This window comes from Antrostomus carolinensis, unplaced genomic scaffold, assembly GCF_000700745.2.
Source record: "Antrostomus carolinensis isolate BGI_N321 unplaced genomic scaffold, ASM70074v2 scaffold13809, whole genome shotgun sequence".
In the NCBI taxonomy this organism is placed as follows: domain Eukaryota; kingdom Metazoa; phylum Chordata; class Aves; order Caprimulgiformes; family Caprimulgidae; genus Antrostomus; species Antrostomus carolinensis.
The window spans coordinates 23107-39656 of record NW_010340757.1 but is presented as its reverse complement, the minus strand read 5'-3'; the positions used below and the strand labels follow the sequence as shown (position 1 = coordinate 39656).

Sequence of the window (16550 nt, the reverse complement as noted above, 5' to 3'; positions counted from 1 at the left end):
AGGACGTGGTTCTTCTTGACGGGCCACCTTCATACTGAAGTCCGAGCTGCACTTAACTATATACTCTTTTTCCTGGACACTCTGCCTCAGGAGGGCTTCAGTGATCGCATTCTCTTGGTCGCAGCTCATACCAAAGGGTGGTGGCGATGGCTCAATCAGCTTTCGCTGGGGATGTAAAAGGCATTCAGGACTGGTGTTACCAATCTTTTCCAGCAACTGGTCGAGAGCATCTTCTACCTCTTCCAACTGAGAAATGTCTTTCTGGGAAATGAGGTGGTGCTCCGGGTTGCCTGAGATCACAAATGTGTTTGTTGCACTCTGCCAAGGAAGGCAGCCCTCCAAAGGTCCGTACAATATTCTGCCATCCCAAGAGTACTTCCCTGAGATATCTCTGACAATCACCCTTACATCTGAGGGAGGTGCTGCTGGCTCACTGTCTGTCTTCTTCTCTGCAGGGATTTGGAGGTAAGATATAAGAGTACTGTCATTAAACACAAACAGCTGCAGGTTAGGACTCCGGAAGACTTCTGAGGACAGCTCGGAGGACTCCACGTAGGAGTTGTCGTGGTTCTCACTAAGGAGACTGTGGAGAATGGCAGGGCCTCCACTGAGCGGATAGTGGCTCAGGTGATTCACCAGGTGAGTCATAACCATCCGTGCTGTTAAAGGTATCAATTCTAAATTCCTCCTTTTTTTTTCTAAAATAATAAATTAAAAGATAATAGTAAGAGCAGCAAGAGGCAATTAATAAAAGAGCATCTGCAAATTCCTGTCCTATTTCAGAAGCTTGCCTTAGCTGTCCTCCTAATCCTTCCTGGTCAAGATGCTATTTACAATCCCTTCCCAAGAAATTCTACCCGTCACACCTTTTTATTTTATCACATGCCTTTTTACATTTAGCTTACTGTGACATCCAGGTCTCCATTACAACATGTAAAAAGTCCACAACAGCTGCTGTCACTACAGTTTCATCTGGCAGGTTAAGGTGTTTCTCCTTACTGCCCATATTACCACAGCCACCCCCACAGCAATTGTAGCAAGAGAGGGACAGGGCATGAGAAATGAAGGTAAACCATAGATGCAACTAAAAACCGGTGCTTTTCCATCTTCAGCCGGATGGTGGTAAAATTTGTTGTATGAGGCAGCAGGAGACTTTCTGGATCCCAAGATGTTCCCCTCAGCGCAGGATTTCATCGATCATGCTCCGAGTTATGTTGTGCGTCCACTTCTCCTACTGGAATGCTGTTCCAGAATATTACCCTTTTATAGCCAGAAACCTTCTAATTTTCAGGTTTTGTGCATATTCAGCTTAAAATAAAAAGTTTTTCTTTAGTTTATAGTGTTTTCCTCCTTCCCTGGTATTTATACCTTCTAATGCACTTTTAAACAACAAGTATATCCCTTTTCACCCTTTTGCTTTTGCTAGCCCCAAAAAGCCAAAATTCTTCAGCTTCCCCTCATAAAAAGGGCTCTTTACTATTTTCCTGAATTCTCTAGTAGTAAATCTCTGAATTAACCTTTTTCAAAAACAAGCAAACCAAAGAACTTGTAGGGCACTAACATATCCAAGATGAGAAACATCTTGTTCTACCTAAAACAACAAATGTACCTGACACGTAACTTTATTTTTCTGCTATTCACAACATGTCCTACTCAGCAAGAAATCTACACAGAAGAGATTTTAATGTTTTTAACCTTTTTGCTAAACTAAAAGTACATATACAAAACCAAAGAAAATAAACTGTAGGACTAAAAAATAGTACTGTATCAAAACCTGAAAGTACTATTTTAAAGCATCACTGCCAATCCGACATTATCTTGCACAACTTCATATTGCATCTGTACTTTCAATTCTTCTGCAGAAATACATTAATGAATATTAATATATGAAATTACTTAAAATAGATGTAATTCATAGTTGAACAGCTATTGTTTTAAAGGTTACTTTTAACAAGTGTTTGAAATAAAGATGATCTCTATGATAAATCAGTCTGAGATAAATTATTTCATATGTTTGGATGTATACTTTTAAGTTAACTTTTAAAAGTTAGTAACATCATGTACCTAGATCCAAATAATCTCTTTTCCCTATCCCAGCCAAACCCAGCGCAACCCAGGTAGACTGTGAATCACCAGGAATGGCATATCTATGCAGCTGCAGAATCTGGTTCAAATCGTACATGTTCTTCTCAAATCACTCAAAACAGACAAATTATCTATGACAATGGAGTCATTTCTATTAAAAAATTCAAGAAGGGAAGCTGCATCTTCTAAAGAAGATTGATTTGGGGCTTATCTTATTTGTTGAATTTAATTCTATATACCAAATTTTAAGTAGTAATAAAGGCAAAACCAGCTTCTCAGTCTATCCTATCTCTACACAAATTTCTTGCTATACAGCACCTTAGCGTCATTTTCTTTCTCCTGTGATCTTTGCAAAGAGCAATGTCAGCAACAAACTTAACATCCTATTACAGAGGCAACTGTAATTCATCAAAAAAGAGCGCTGCCTAGTTTTCAAAGAATAGTTGCTGGGTGCAGTAAGGAGAAGCATATTTTTAAGGAAAAGATGTAACCTGGAAAGCTTTTATTTCCTAGCTGCTGAATGTTGACATGCTGGTCCTCACCACGTTCTATGAACTCCCTTACCCTCGGCGACAGTGAGCAGGTTGCTCAGATCCGTGGAGGAGTGGCACTGGGCTGGCTCAGAGCTCTTTACATTCCCCAGTGGCAAAAATGGGTCGTAATCACTGGATGAGAGATCCGCCAGACTCAGCACATAATGGCTTTGCTGAGTGTACGTGCTGGAGCCATTCACACAACAGTGCAGAACCTGCAAATAGAAAAGCATGACACTGAGGAAGTAATAAAGTGTACATTAAAGTACCCACTTAAACACATTTAATGAGGAGTGACCCAACAGAATTTTTACACTGTGAAAGCCAGGATATGCTACAAAAAAAAAAAAAAAAAAAACCAACCCCCAAAAAACAACAGCAACAACAGAAAAATCTAAATACAGCATTTTAAAAATAACATTCTTTGTCAGCACTTATTTTGCACTTTAAGAGCTCGCTTCAGGACTTATTTTGTATTTTAACATCCCATTTCAAATAATTCCAATTTTTCTGCAAAGATTATTTTCCCTGGCTCACTGTTTTAAGCATTTTTACCTTTCTCTCTTCACCGTCCTCTGTCTACTCTACATCTCTGATCTCACCATCTTAACATTTTATATTTTTAACTTCTCATCTGTATGAATTCTGCCCACACTGTGAGAATTCATTATTTTCTACAGCTTGCTAAAAATGCTTCTGTGCTTAATAGCATCTGTGAAAGGCATCTAGACATAATAAATCATGTTCATTCCTCATACTCACTCTGTAAATATAGTCCAGCAAAGGAGCTTTGGATGCATGTTGATCTTCAAGAAGACCAGCAGACACTGGCTCCAGTAGCATTTTCATGGGTAATGCCATACACCAATCCAACAAGCAAAGTAGCAGCGAAACTATAAACTAAACAGAAATATGTAACACAGTATTTAGGTATATTCTATTAAATTCACCCAAACTTAAAAGTATGAGTTTGAAAATTTAAAATATAACTCTGGTTCCAAGCAACTTAATTTAACAACCAGCTCAAACAACACAATGAAAGAAGGGAGACTGCTCTTTTCAGTGACGTACCTTTTTATCTGCTTCCACAGAGGAGTATTCAGCACTCGGCAAAAGAAATGCAATAGTGGCCACAAGGATCTACATTAAAATAAACAAAATTCCAGAAAGACATTTTAATTTCTTTCACTATGAACACAGAGCATGAACTTCATTTGAACAGGGTATGAAAAAGGTTAAATTCTCTTAGGACCATCTAACTGCCCTTGTAAATCAATGTCCAAGTGAAACAAAAAGTTTTTCTGAGCATTTTGGAAATAAATCACTACAAATGAGAGAAGTTCACTGCTCCCAGGACTACAGCCAGTACCTCTCCTAACAATAATCACAAAAGAAAGAAAAAGTTAACAAAGACACAGGTAGAGTAGCTCAAGAAAGGAATTAAGGAATGAATACAATTTTGCATACGATTTCCATACAAACATTTGAAAGAAACTGACGTACTTCAGTAATTTTTCTGGACAGAGAGGATTCATACTTCTGAAGTTTTTGCCAGTAAGAAACCAGCAGCTGAAGAACATCACAGGCTACTTGAGCTACCAGTTTATTAGAAAACTAGAAGAAAAGATGATTACAAGTCAAATAAAATATCCAGATACAATACAATGCATTCAGTTTTTCTACATTTAAAATTATTTTACATCTATACCAACAACAAGAAATGTTACGTTGCAAAATCACACTGTCAGCGTTAGGAAACAGCAGGTTTGACATTATCTATGTGATCTTAATTTGGTCAGTTGTGGAAATGGTCTTTAGGTACATGCCATTTTTGCCAATATTTTGCACTTCTGTATAGGACACCACCCTGGCCCCACTGAAGAACTGTACATACACTCCCTGGCAACTTCACAGAAGCCTTGAGGATCTGAACCATGCTCACTGAACATAATGAGCTACTAATTACATGCAAAGGCTCAGAACTGGGAAACCATCTTTTTGAAGATGGTCAATGCTGTATCACCAAAACTGTGCAAAAAGTCCTGAGCAGTTGTGTGTTAAGCAGCAACCTGTCAGTACTTTAAGCAATGAAAAGACAAACCAGCAGATTGTGCCCCGTACAGCCAGCAACTATTTAAAAAACAAAAGAAAATACCTTTTTTTACACAATGTTTATTGAATACAGAGACTGACATGGTAATACCTTCAGTGTCACACCTATGACATTGATTGCTTCCTTCACTTGGGGATGGTTTGTGCACTGCATTAGTTCTTCACATATCCAAACTCCAAGGCCACAAATGGCTATGCATCTTTTTTAAAGGAAAAAGCGGTTTTGTCAGAAGTTTTAGAAGAATATTTAGAAAAAAGAAAAAAAAAGAAAAAGAAATAAATTAACAAACACATGATCTCTCTTTTCCCTCTCTCAGGTCACACAACAGGTCAACACCTTCATGGTGGGGAGTAAACCTCATCTCAAAAGGCCTAAAGCGAATAACTCGCCCAAATAGGATCGAACAACAAGGGAGTGGTAACAACTCAGCCGTACAAGCACAAAAAAAATCAGTAACTAGAAAGACTCCCATTTTTTCTTTTACTCAGTATTTTACCTTGCAGCTTCACTTGGCTCCTCTGTAGCATTCTTCAATAAAATATTTACGAGGTAGCACTAAAATAATAAAATAAATTAGAATAAGCATCTTTTTTAAACATCTACTTCATTTAGAGTTGTTTAATTTTGACATAAATACAAGTGAAATAATTTTAATTCTCAGTCTATTGTTAAAGTATTTTTACTGTGTGCCAATTTTATTTTGTCGAGGGAGAAATACTTACTGATTACAACTCAAATATACAGGCCCTTGTGGATAAATCTAATCAACTTAAAATCATGTACAGGCAGCAAGATAGAAATCAATTAATTTTCAGAGTTGATGAGTATTTACTAATGATGACTGGTGATCATTTGATAATACAAACTATAATGTTTAAGTTCTAAGCAAGCCATGTCTTGAAAAAGCTAGTGTATTTTTTAGTACAGAAAAGATACTTTTAAAATAGAGACTGTTTTAACACACCTCCAATGACTCTAAGAGGCCTGATGAAGAAAGCAGGAACGGAAGCCAAGCATGCTAAAGGTTTTGCACTGCCTCCAGTTCTGTCTTCCCAGGCTGCATGAGGAATTTGAAGTTTCCTCCCCAGCTTTACCTGACTTTGTACAGTGGATCAGCATGGTGCCTCAAGTTTATCAAAAAGCAACAGAGGCTGGTATGAGGGCAACCATTTGGACAGGTTTCAACTGCAAGTGATGCTCCAGGCCACCTTTGTTGGGTCTTTACGGGACAGCGTGTGTGACTTTTCCCCATCAGGAACACTGCTGTGAAGGTCATTAAATTACAAAGCTTTCCATCCAGGAAAACAATTAATGTCTCAGGTCGTCCCACTGAAATTAATTCTCAGGGAAAAACCATTCACCTAACTTGTTGGTTCTTTCTAATAGTGGAATTTTCTGAACATTTTACTATAATACCAATAAGGCAAAAAATATCTTTCCTTATGCACACCCCATATCCCTTACAGGACAAGCTAATATACACAGATACAATGAATGGACACTTCAAATAATATCACCAACATCTTTTAATGAATTGACCTGACAGGCATCTGGCTGGAAAACATCACATTTGATCATAGCCAGTTCACTCTCCTTGAAAATAAAATGCAATTTGCAGTACCTTAGCTTTGTTAATTTCATGGTGCACGTTAAGCAAAGCAATGCTTATCAGATAAGTACATATAATGTGCACAGTTGTGGGGTTTTGAGGAGGAGTGGATTATTTTTTAACTGAAGAGTGCATGGTAAAACTGAAGTTAATATATAGTAAGAATATGCTAGGTTACATCAGAATTCACTAATAAAATGTGACTTTACTTTCACATCTGCTGTTCCCGCGACGATGTCACCAGCTTCTGAAATGGGCCGCAAGAGTGGGATTTCTTGGTAGATATTTGGAAAGCAAACAAGAGAACCAAGGATGGTGTGAGCTTCTGAACGGGGAGCCTAATGAAGGAAAAGTAAACAAAAACATTTTCTTCATAAAATTACGAAAATGGCATAAGCTATGAGGCTAGGCTATCACCATAAATACCACATGTGCTGTATTTACAGTGCAACACTTGAAGTGTCCTAAGGAACATGTCCCAGTAGCTTTTCCTTTACAATTACAGCAAAAACACATTAAGGCAGCAACTTACAGATGCTTATTTGCCTATGCTTTTTGCTCTGCTCTTTTTCTGAGGCCAAGCTTCTCCTCCAGCAGGGACCTGGCCCCGCTCCTAAGCGTATTCTACATTTTTACTACCTCCTTGGTCATTACACAACCCAACTATCAGCAATTCAGAGTCAATAAAAAATACAGAACGACCTAAAGAAAAGCTGAGTGAGAATTTAAAGCACTAATCCAGCATTACTATGAGCTGATAGCGTGACACTAAGGACAGTACAATGCATTCAAACTGACTATATACATAATAAAAATGCGTAGAGAGATTCCTACCTCCATAAAAACATCCAAAGCAACATGGCATGAGCTATAAATGCATTAGTTACTGCCATATAATCTTGGATAACGTTGAAAATGCAATGCACACTAAGTTTTGTGCCTGTGGAAAAAATGGAAGGTGGTGGTGGGTTTTTTTTTTTTTGTCCATGGAAAGCTGAGTTTTCATTTCTTATTAGCACTTTAAGCTTTGGATCAATGATCAGACTGATCAGTTTTTTTGAAGAGATGTCAGAAAATTAATGGCTGTAAACTCTTTGAGGGACAATGGAAAAAGCACAGCTAGGCTCACCACTTCAGTCCCACTGAAATATGAGAGGGCTGTGTCCCTGTGCAGGGCCACCTGCTCAGCCGCACAAATGTCAAGAGCTGTGGTAAAACCACTTGGCCAAAACGGACAGAAATGTTTCCCCTGAACTGGTGTTTCACGTACAACAAAGCTTTCCTGCTTTTCCCAGGATTGCCAAATCTTTACCCTTATTTTGGCATCCCATCATTGATTTGCTATTTTATTTATCCTTCGTTCACTTAATCATTTAGAGTCACATTTCTATTAGTTTTGATATTTAGTAAGAAATTCTGAATTACCAAAAAATTTCCATATTTTCAACATTTGCTCACTGAAAAAAGCTAATGAGATTCTGAAACCCAAGCCCTGCTTTTAGTGCACAGGCGTGCCGCAATATTAGCAAGGATATGATTTCTCACACTTTGGCCTTTTGATGAAACACCTTTGCAATACTAGGATGTCACCTTATCCCACAATTTCACACATCAGCTGCCATGGTATCTGCCCCAAGAGCCCCATTTCACGTTGCACTAACGAGTCAACACCTGTTAGAGTGGAGACATCCGAACCTTGTTAGCAAGCGCAGGCTCTCAGGGGACCAGGCCCAGCGCTGGGCATTGCCATACTCACCTCCAGCATGTCTGTGCTCAGAACCCTGGCCGCCGCGCTAATGAAGTCTCCTATCAGCATCGTAAAGCCAGGTAAACCCAGGAAAAAAAACCAAGGTGGGCAGTGCTTTATGACCGTATTTAAGATATCCTGAAAGAGAAGTTACCAGTTTGAGAACAAATAAGCAAAAAAAACCCGCCCAAAAAAAAAACCCCAAACAAACAAAAAACCACAAAAGCAAAAGGGAGGGAGCGTTTGAAAAGATTTAACTTTGCAATCCACCAGTTCCACACTCATCAAGGTGATAATTCACAGAGCCACACAGCAATATGTATAACTGATCATCACATAACAACCACTACTTTCCACTACAGATGCATTTAGTAGGAAAAGTGCATTTTGTATTTTGGTAATATTTGTACTCTTAAATTCCTGTTAAAAAAACCCCATGTCTCTTTGCATCTAAGCATAAAAGAATTGTTCTCCTGTTAAATAAGACTTTGGATTAAACACATTCAAACCATTAATCAATTTAAAATGAAGCTTTACACCTCTCCAAATGAGGCATTTCTTAAAATCACATTACTCAAAATTCTATAGCCATACAAACATGAGATGACATAAATGACTGCCACCTTTGCCCTGAAGGAGCTCAAGGCAGTAACTGACAGCAGGTGGCTTACTCCTGTTAGGCTGCTCTAGCACATACAGGATTTTTTAGCTATTCTGGACTAGTTGAGAAATACAGCGATGTCAAATGCAAGAAGTGATCATAGACAGCACGGTAACACAGACAAATCTATGCTAACTAGATTATTCTAAGTCACTCTTCTTCTAAATAATTAAGACAGCAAATATAGATAAGCCTTGGGGAAAAAAAAAAAGTTTTGCTGAACTTCTGAAGAAACAGAGAGGTTTTTTTGGTTTTAAAAGGTAGCACGACGTGTGTAAGAACAGACCACCATCCACAGCTTTGCTCTCATTATTACCCTGTGACACAGAACACATTTGAGATAAGCGTTTCAACTTTAATCCTTCCACGTTTCAATTCTTCAGAGTCTCTCCAAATTAGAGGAAAGTTCCTGTATTTGAGTTAAGATTTCCTTCCTACAAGGTTTCAGCAGGTTTAAAATTAGGCACAAAATCTATATAATCCTTACCTGCAACATTATATTTGCTGAAGAATTAGATAAAGCTATTTCTATATTGAGTAGAAAATAATTTTTCATCTCAATAAAATTTCAAAGAAAAGTTGCAAAGGAAACCCATTTTCAATGTCCACCTTTACTGGTTTTATGACGTGTCAAAGAAGGCTTGAACTTAAGTTTTGTCCCAGAATGCGTCCATATGTTCAATTTCTACATCAGAAACTAAAAAAGTCTAACTGATTTTTCTCTCTATGAAGAGATATGCTTTAACTACACTAGTATTTTCTAAAAGCACTGCTAAACACCTGGACAGAACCTAGTTAGTGTTCTGCTAAGTATTTACAGCAGTAACATCCTATGAAATTACTGTGTCATATATTCTAAATCAATAATATTAGTTTTTAACATAGTAGCAGATAATGCTTTCACTTTCCTGAATAAGCCAAAATGCCACTCGAGTTAATGTTTAAACTAGTTTTAATCACTTCCTTTGATACATTTTAAAGTCAATATCAGTCAATGCAAACATTCAAAAAGAGAGCAGATGGATGCAGCGGCTCATAAAGTGAGTGGTAAACTCACGCTCTGAGCAGAACAAAAGACCCACCTTTTTATAATTAAGAGTCTGATTAATGCACCAGGCTCCTCACAACACACCACACCTGTAATTACAAATGGAGCCAGGTACTGTGATGTGTTTTGTCTCTGAATAATTGGGCATCAAACTACAGAGCAGCAGATGGGAGTACACTTCTGTTGACATGTGCCACAATAAAAGAGCCTGTGCTGAACCTGGCCTGAAAGGTAACAGAACAGTACAAAGACCTGCTACAAACAACTGTGTTAACTCCTGTCCTCGCTCCATCAATCCCATCTGTTAAATACCACTGTAACGATCATTCAGCTGCAACTCTTAACTCTGGTCATTGTATAGAACACTTAGAAAATTAGGATAAGATAGAAATTGCAAACTCATTACTTCAATATGTATTAATACCTGTGAGTTTACAGCACAGCATAACTAATACAACTTTAACAAATGCTGTGGCAACACACACATTCCAAAAAGCTCTAAGGATGTGGTTGCATAGATCTACTTGCTGTTTATGAGATGTACTTCTGCTAAAAAAATAAAATAATAATAAAAAATTAATAGTAAATCTTTGAAAAGCTAATGAAACAATCTTTAAATTATCTTTTTTGTTATGTAAATTCATACTAATGAATTAACAGCACAGATCATAGAATGGTTTGGGTTGGAAAGGATTTTAAAGGTCTTCTAGTCCAACCCCCTTGCAGTGAGCAGGGACATCTTCAACCAGAGGTTGCTCAGAGTCCCATCCAACCCGACCATTAATGTTTCCAGGGATGGGGCTTCTACCATCTCTCTGGGCAACCTGTGCCAGTGTCTCACCACCCTCATACTAAAAAACTTCTTGAACTGTGGGGCCCAGAACTGGACACAATATTCCAGATGCAGCCTCACCAGGGCAGAGTAGAGGGGGAGGAGAATAATATGAGGTAGAATATGTCCTGACTAGAACATTGTTGTTCTCCTTGAGCTTACTCCCAACAGAATAGATAGGAAAGAAACCACACCCCAGGAAGGCACTTACAGGTAAAATTTGACATTTTTCTCCCTTTTCCCAATTAGCACACTTTCAGGCACAACCCAGCCAACAATAAAAGCGTGATTTCACACAGTAATTCAGTAGCATTGCAAGCTTATCAGAAGATTCAGGTTTATGAGAAAGCAATCAAGTGAGAACATATGTGCTATCAGTGATATTGCAAAAATCAGGTAATTCAAACAGAGGCAAGTTGTTTCCTTCCCTTCAAAGCACTGTTCTATAAATGTAAACTCTGTTCGGCAGCTTACAGCCTAGTAAATGAATCACTTTAATTGAATACTATGTACACAGTAACTGGAAAAACACAAGCAATAAGAAAAACATATGGTGACGGCAATAGAAATTGGTTTACTCATTCTGTACGGTGTTGTTTCTTCTTTCATAATTGATCTTTAGAACGATAAATGTGTAAAATAATTTTGGTTTATTATGGCTCCAAACCTTTCAGCAATTACACAAAATGAAAATTTAAAAGGAAGTATTCATTCTGGAAGCATTTCCATTGTTTACATAATTGCACAGCTATAATTTAGTGTTCATGTTGTTAAAGAAAAGTGAAAAAAAGGACCATTATGGACTATTTCGATTCAAAATGATGCTCTGTAGTGTTAAAAAAGGGGTGGAGGGGAGAGAAGGGAGAAATTATGTGAATGCCCTTCTCAAATGCATTAACCCTATAAATGGCATAATATTTCAGTATAGGTTAACCCAGTAATCCAAATAATAAGGTCAGAAATATCCACTGAGTAAGTGAAAAAAAAATTTATGCAAGTTCACTGAAAGGTCAATTACAAAAATATTCTTCACCTAATTTTTGTTCAAGCTTTTGCAGATTACAGGTGTAACCAAATAGCCCACCATCTGCCTTCAGCACGTTTCCAATTGTCCCTCAACAGGAACAACATGGATTTTTCACTTAAAGTTCAGTCTGTTCTTCACTGAGAGACACCTCATTAGAGGCTGAAATTTACAGCAGGGGAAAGATTATGAATTTACACAAGACTTAAGTGGTAAATCCTTCATTTTTTTATTTTAAAGGAACATACACTTCCATTTACTTATTCTAAGTTCTCCTAGCTATCATTGCATTTCAGATAAGAGTTAACTTGTCAAAAATTAAGTTCCAATAAAAAATTATGAAGTATTTTGACACTCTCAGAAAGCACAAGATTGTCAGAAAAATCTACTTCAGCCTGTCATTTAAGCCTAACCTCCAAAAAAGTTATATCTGCTAAAGTATCTTGTGACAGGAATGCAATAGGGAGAGATATTAAAAACCAGAATAACACATTGTATTTTTAAAACATAGATAAGGTTATTCACAAGCACTAAATAGGACAGATTACTGCATAAGTCACCTGCTGGTAATTGCTTCTTCTCTTCTAAACTCCATCAGAAAGCTCCCTCTTTTATAGTTGTATCAGTAACAAAAAACCCCACCCCAAAGCCCTTGCACTGACAAAGAGGTGCTCAGATGCCCTGTTAACAGAGATCAGACAAACATATGAAGTGAACAGAATTTATAAAGTTTCTCCCCTTTTAGAGCATGTTTGATATTTTCACAATCTAGGACACCACTGGGTTAAGGATACACTTCAAATAGGAAGACATAATTTTAAGTTCAGGCACAGTGAGAGGGAAATATCTGAATACCCATTTGCTACAGGTAGAGAGGATTGGGTACCGAGAACACAGTTACTAGTCCATGTCACTGCCTGAAACATTGAGATGACTTGTGTCACCACCCAGATTTCTGCCAGATGCCTGCAACAGGACCACTCTGAAGTCTCCAATTGTAAGAAACCAAGGTGGCAGTGCTGAAGCAACTGTAGAGCATGAGGTTAACCACTTAGAGGGAAGGTGGTTTTAGGGAAGGGAAGGTGAGCACACTTCTGAGAAGACAGGCAAAGGAGCTCCCTGCATCAGAGCAGGAAGGCAGGTACTCTGCCTTAAGGGGCAATTAACAACACTCTTAACACTTCTCACTTCCACCTGTGTGCTGTATCACTTTTCAAGATGGAGAAACTCATGAGGAGGACAGGGGATTGTTTTGCACATTTTATTAGAACATCCCAACTGCACACAGAGGGAAAAGGAGAGATCCTGAAGACACAGCCCAGATGAAAGAAGAAGGGAGAAAACACGAAGTAGAGAGCTAAGGATGACGGATGATGAAACAGCGTTGCATTGCTGGGGCATGTTAGCAAAGAAACTTACTCTGGGAAACAGCAAAGCTACAATGATGACTGGAGGGGTGGAAGAAAAGGTGTGAGGAAAATGGAAAGAAAAGAGATGCTGCCTCTATTCCAAAAACTGTTTCTATTCTGGACAGAGTTCAGAAAATCCTCACAAAGGATCTTACAAGCAGCAAGCTCCAGGTAATATACCTCTGGGAATAAAGAAGAGACAGACAGAACATCCACTATGAAACAGAAATTTGGGTGAGGTAGACACAATTTGGAAAGAGCAAAAGTATTAAAAACAAAAAAAAAAAGGAAAAGAAAAGAACAAAACTAAAAGAAGTTGTTCCAGAAGACACAGCTCCTACAATCAGAGTTACTTGGTTCTCCTTTTCTTACAGTCAATCCTAGCACCTATTTTTCTCCAGCACTTCCAACTTATCCTATGGGTGAGCAGAGGAGTATGCAGGGTTTCCTCTGAGACCTTGAGTTTGTATTTTTGTCTCTACTGGAAATGTACTGCCTGTTAACACTTTTTGAAACCACTCAAAGTACATAATGGGGGCACACAGGCAAATTTTCTACAGGAAGTGAGATATGGGGGAGATTAAAAGACTGAGAAAATCATGGTAGCCATTGGAAAAAAGTCATAAGAAACTAAAATATAAGAGTCTAGGCCTTAAATTTCAGAAGGAACTTCTTTACTGTAAGGGTGACAGAGCACTGGAACAGGCTGCCCAGGGAGGTTGTGGAGTCTCCTTCTCTGGAGACATTCAAGACCCGCCTGGACACCTTCCTGCGTGATCTCATTTAGGTTCCTGCTCCAGCAGGGGGATTGGACTAGATGATCTTTCAAGGTCCCTTCCAATCCCTGACATTCTGTGATTCTGTGTGTGATTATGATTATTTTATTTTAAATGGCAGTCTGGAAAGGAATCTAAAATGTGTTACAGTTTCTGAAACGTTGTACACCTAAGGGTTCTCATGTGCAACATTATCAGGCAGAAATACAGGCAAGAAGTACTTATTCCACAGCATACAAAAGCAAAGCTGCTCATTTATTGTACCTTTAGAAGACGATGCTCTACCTGGCTAATACATGTCCCAGTGAACAGCACTAATGGCTGAGCAGTCTAGAAGTCACACACTACTTCTCGCTGTTGAATAAGAATTTAACAAAAAGATACAAAAGCTCAGAAGTACTTTTTTTTTAAAAAAAAAAAACAAACCAAACTTCAAACTTCAGATCAATGTTAGTACAAATAGGTAATTAATATGGCTTCTCTGGTAGCAACTCTACCAAAAAATGCTTCATATAAATTAGCCATCTCTCATACAAAGAGCTATAGTCAATGTTTCTACATAAGTTTACTACATAACTGGTGTAGCTTCCTTTCCATAATTAGCAACAGTATATTTTAAACAAATTAAGAGGCTTATAGACAAGCATAATGTACATTAGCATATCACCATCTTTATTGACAGTTTTTCATCTAAGTCATCCTTTTACTACTAAAAGGAATCAAGCTAAAAGCATAGCTGTTAACTTCTCTGCCTACAGCTGGGCTGCATTCTGCAGGCAGTCCAGTCTGCATGTGCTGAAATTTAATCACCAAGGACACCTGTCAACTCATTTGGATTTGGGTTTGGTTTTTTTTCCTCCCATATTTAAAGTTTGTTCTGCCCTTAACATCACTAAACTGAAAAAAGTCATCAGCACAGTTCTTCCTTGTCTGTTAGTTGTCCTTTCCACAGAGAATTTCTGAAATCTATTCTTTTTATTGTGTTCCTTAGTATTTTCTTATATATACAAGCACTCTATTCCAAAGATACTCTGGAAAGCCAGTATAATTGTATATTTATTCAACTTATTTGTTAAAATTCACTTCAAAACTCAGGAATGACTGAGTTAGCTCACTTTTCAGATAACCTCTGACTACAGGGTAAAACCTCATTGGCACATGTTGTCAATAGGTTACACCAAGCACATTAACTGATGCTAAAGTCCTGGCTGTAGGGTGAAACTTCCTAAAAAAAATGACATTAAACAGCTGGCAGTTTGAAACTTGAACAACTTGAAAACCTGCCTTTTCTTTTATAGCATAACTACAAGTTAAGTATCTAACTTGCACTGCACTGTCTCCTCAAACAGAGTGCAAATTTAGACACAATTAAGACCGCGTTACAAAAATCCACAAAAGTTTTAGGAGAAAACCACCAGTAATCTAGAAGTATTATTGAAGTATCAAAAGTACCAAAACTGAGGAATCAGAACTATCTAAATAGTTGCTTTTCTGAGAAGGGGGCTGAACAGCGTTAGTAGTATTTTGGAATTGTGTTTTGGTACTTTTGTTCTTCAGCAAAAACAAAGAAGCTATGAAGCAAGGAGATGCTTAGGTACCTCTTCAAGTTCATGAAGTAAAAATTACTGCTACAGCAATCAACTAGTAGCAATAATAAAATACATTTCCTTTCCCAGTTCAGGTATTTGTGAAATTGGTGCATTGCAGTATTAGACTTTGGTTTAATTTAAAAAGCTGTATTTACTGTCCAAATCAAAAGACATGTATAATTGCAATCACTGGAATGGGAGTTTTTCAACCATCAGGCTCACCTAGCAGCAGAAGCTATGCCTAGCCAAACTGCAACAGGTTATCCCATGGCATCTGCTAAAAATCACACCCCAAGAACATTTAATGACTTTCCATAACCTAGACAAGCAACTGGAGCAACTGTAGGTGAACTACCTCCACTAACCTATGACATGGTAGTGAACATCCATTCACTTTCCTTTACATTGGAGGTCAGGGAGGAGGAGCAGTGAGCCTCAGTGAACTTAATTCATTAAAAAAACTGTAGAAAAAAATCTGGGCTCACTACAGTATCAGAAAAATGCCCACTGACTTGTGCAGTACAGGAGAATCATCATCCCACAGACGGTCACTTGCCCCCTGACCTCAGGCCCCTTCACAAGCTGGAAGTAATTACAACACCAGACTGCAACTTACCCCTTACTGCTATTTACACAACGACTTCTCCCACCTGAAAAGGTGATGCAATTGTTGCAGTGAATTGTTCACTTCTTCATACAGAGATGTTTGTTGTTAGACACTTCCACATCAACAAATTAGATGCAGCTCATTACCTCACTGTCTCCTTTCTCATCTCTCAAGCTAATTGCTACATCTTGAACTCAGAGTGCCATGGGAGCTTTCTATAAAATATACCTTTACACTGCTCTTTTATATACCCCATGAGACAAGTCTGCAAAGTTAGGCTGCACTTGCTGGGAATAATATTGTATTAATTTATAGCCATATTTTAAAGTGTATCATTTTGTTCTTCTATCAACACCAAAATACACATAGCAGGAATTTTGTATACTCATATCCTTACGGGAAGAGTGGAAAGAGAAATATATTTCAAAAAGAAACAATTCTGATGCTAACTATAACAATGATAATCCCATTCAGGTCAAAGAGGTTTTTGACTGTAATTCTTTAAAATTACATAGCT

General features: G+C 37.9%; 1 protein-coding gene across 1 annotated transcript in view; it reads right to left on the bottom strand.

Moving 5' to 3' along the window:
* The window catches only part of LOC104531399 (ral GTPase-activating protein subunit alpha-2), a gene marked incomplete at its 5' end in the record, with an annotated part of 103867 nt that overhangs the window by 65445 nt on the left and 21872 nt on the right, over positions 1-16550 (bottom strand). The window contains 9 exon segments of the mRNA XM_029087048.1: positions 3-698; positions 2650-2833; positions 3381-3518; positions 3690-3758; positions 4122-4232; positions 4822-4930; positions 5228-5286; positions 6550-6678; positions 8097-8225. Of these exon segments, the coding sequence (XP_028942881.1) occupies positions 3-698; positions 2650-2833; positions 3381-3518; positions 3690-3758; positions 4122-4232; positions 4822-4930; positions 5228-5286; positions 6550-6678; positions 8097-8225 (1624 nt within the window).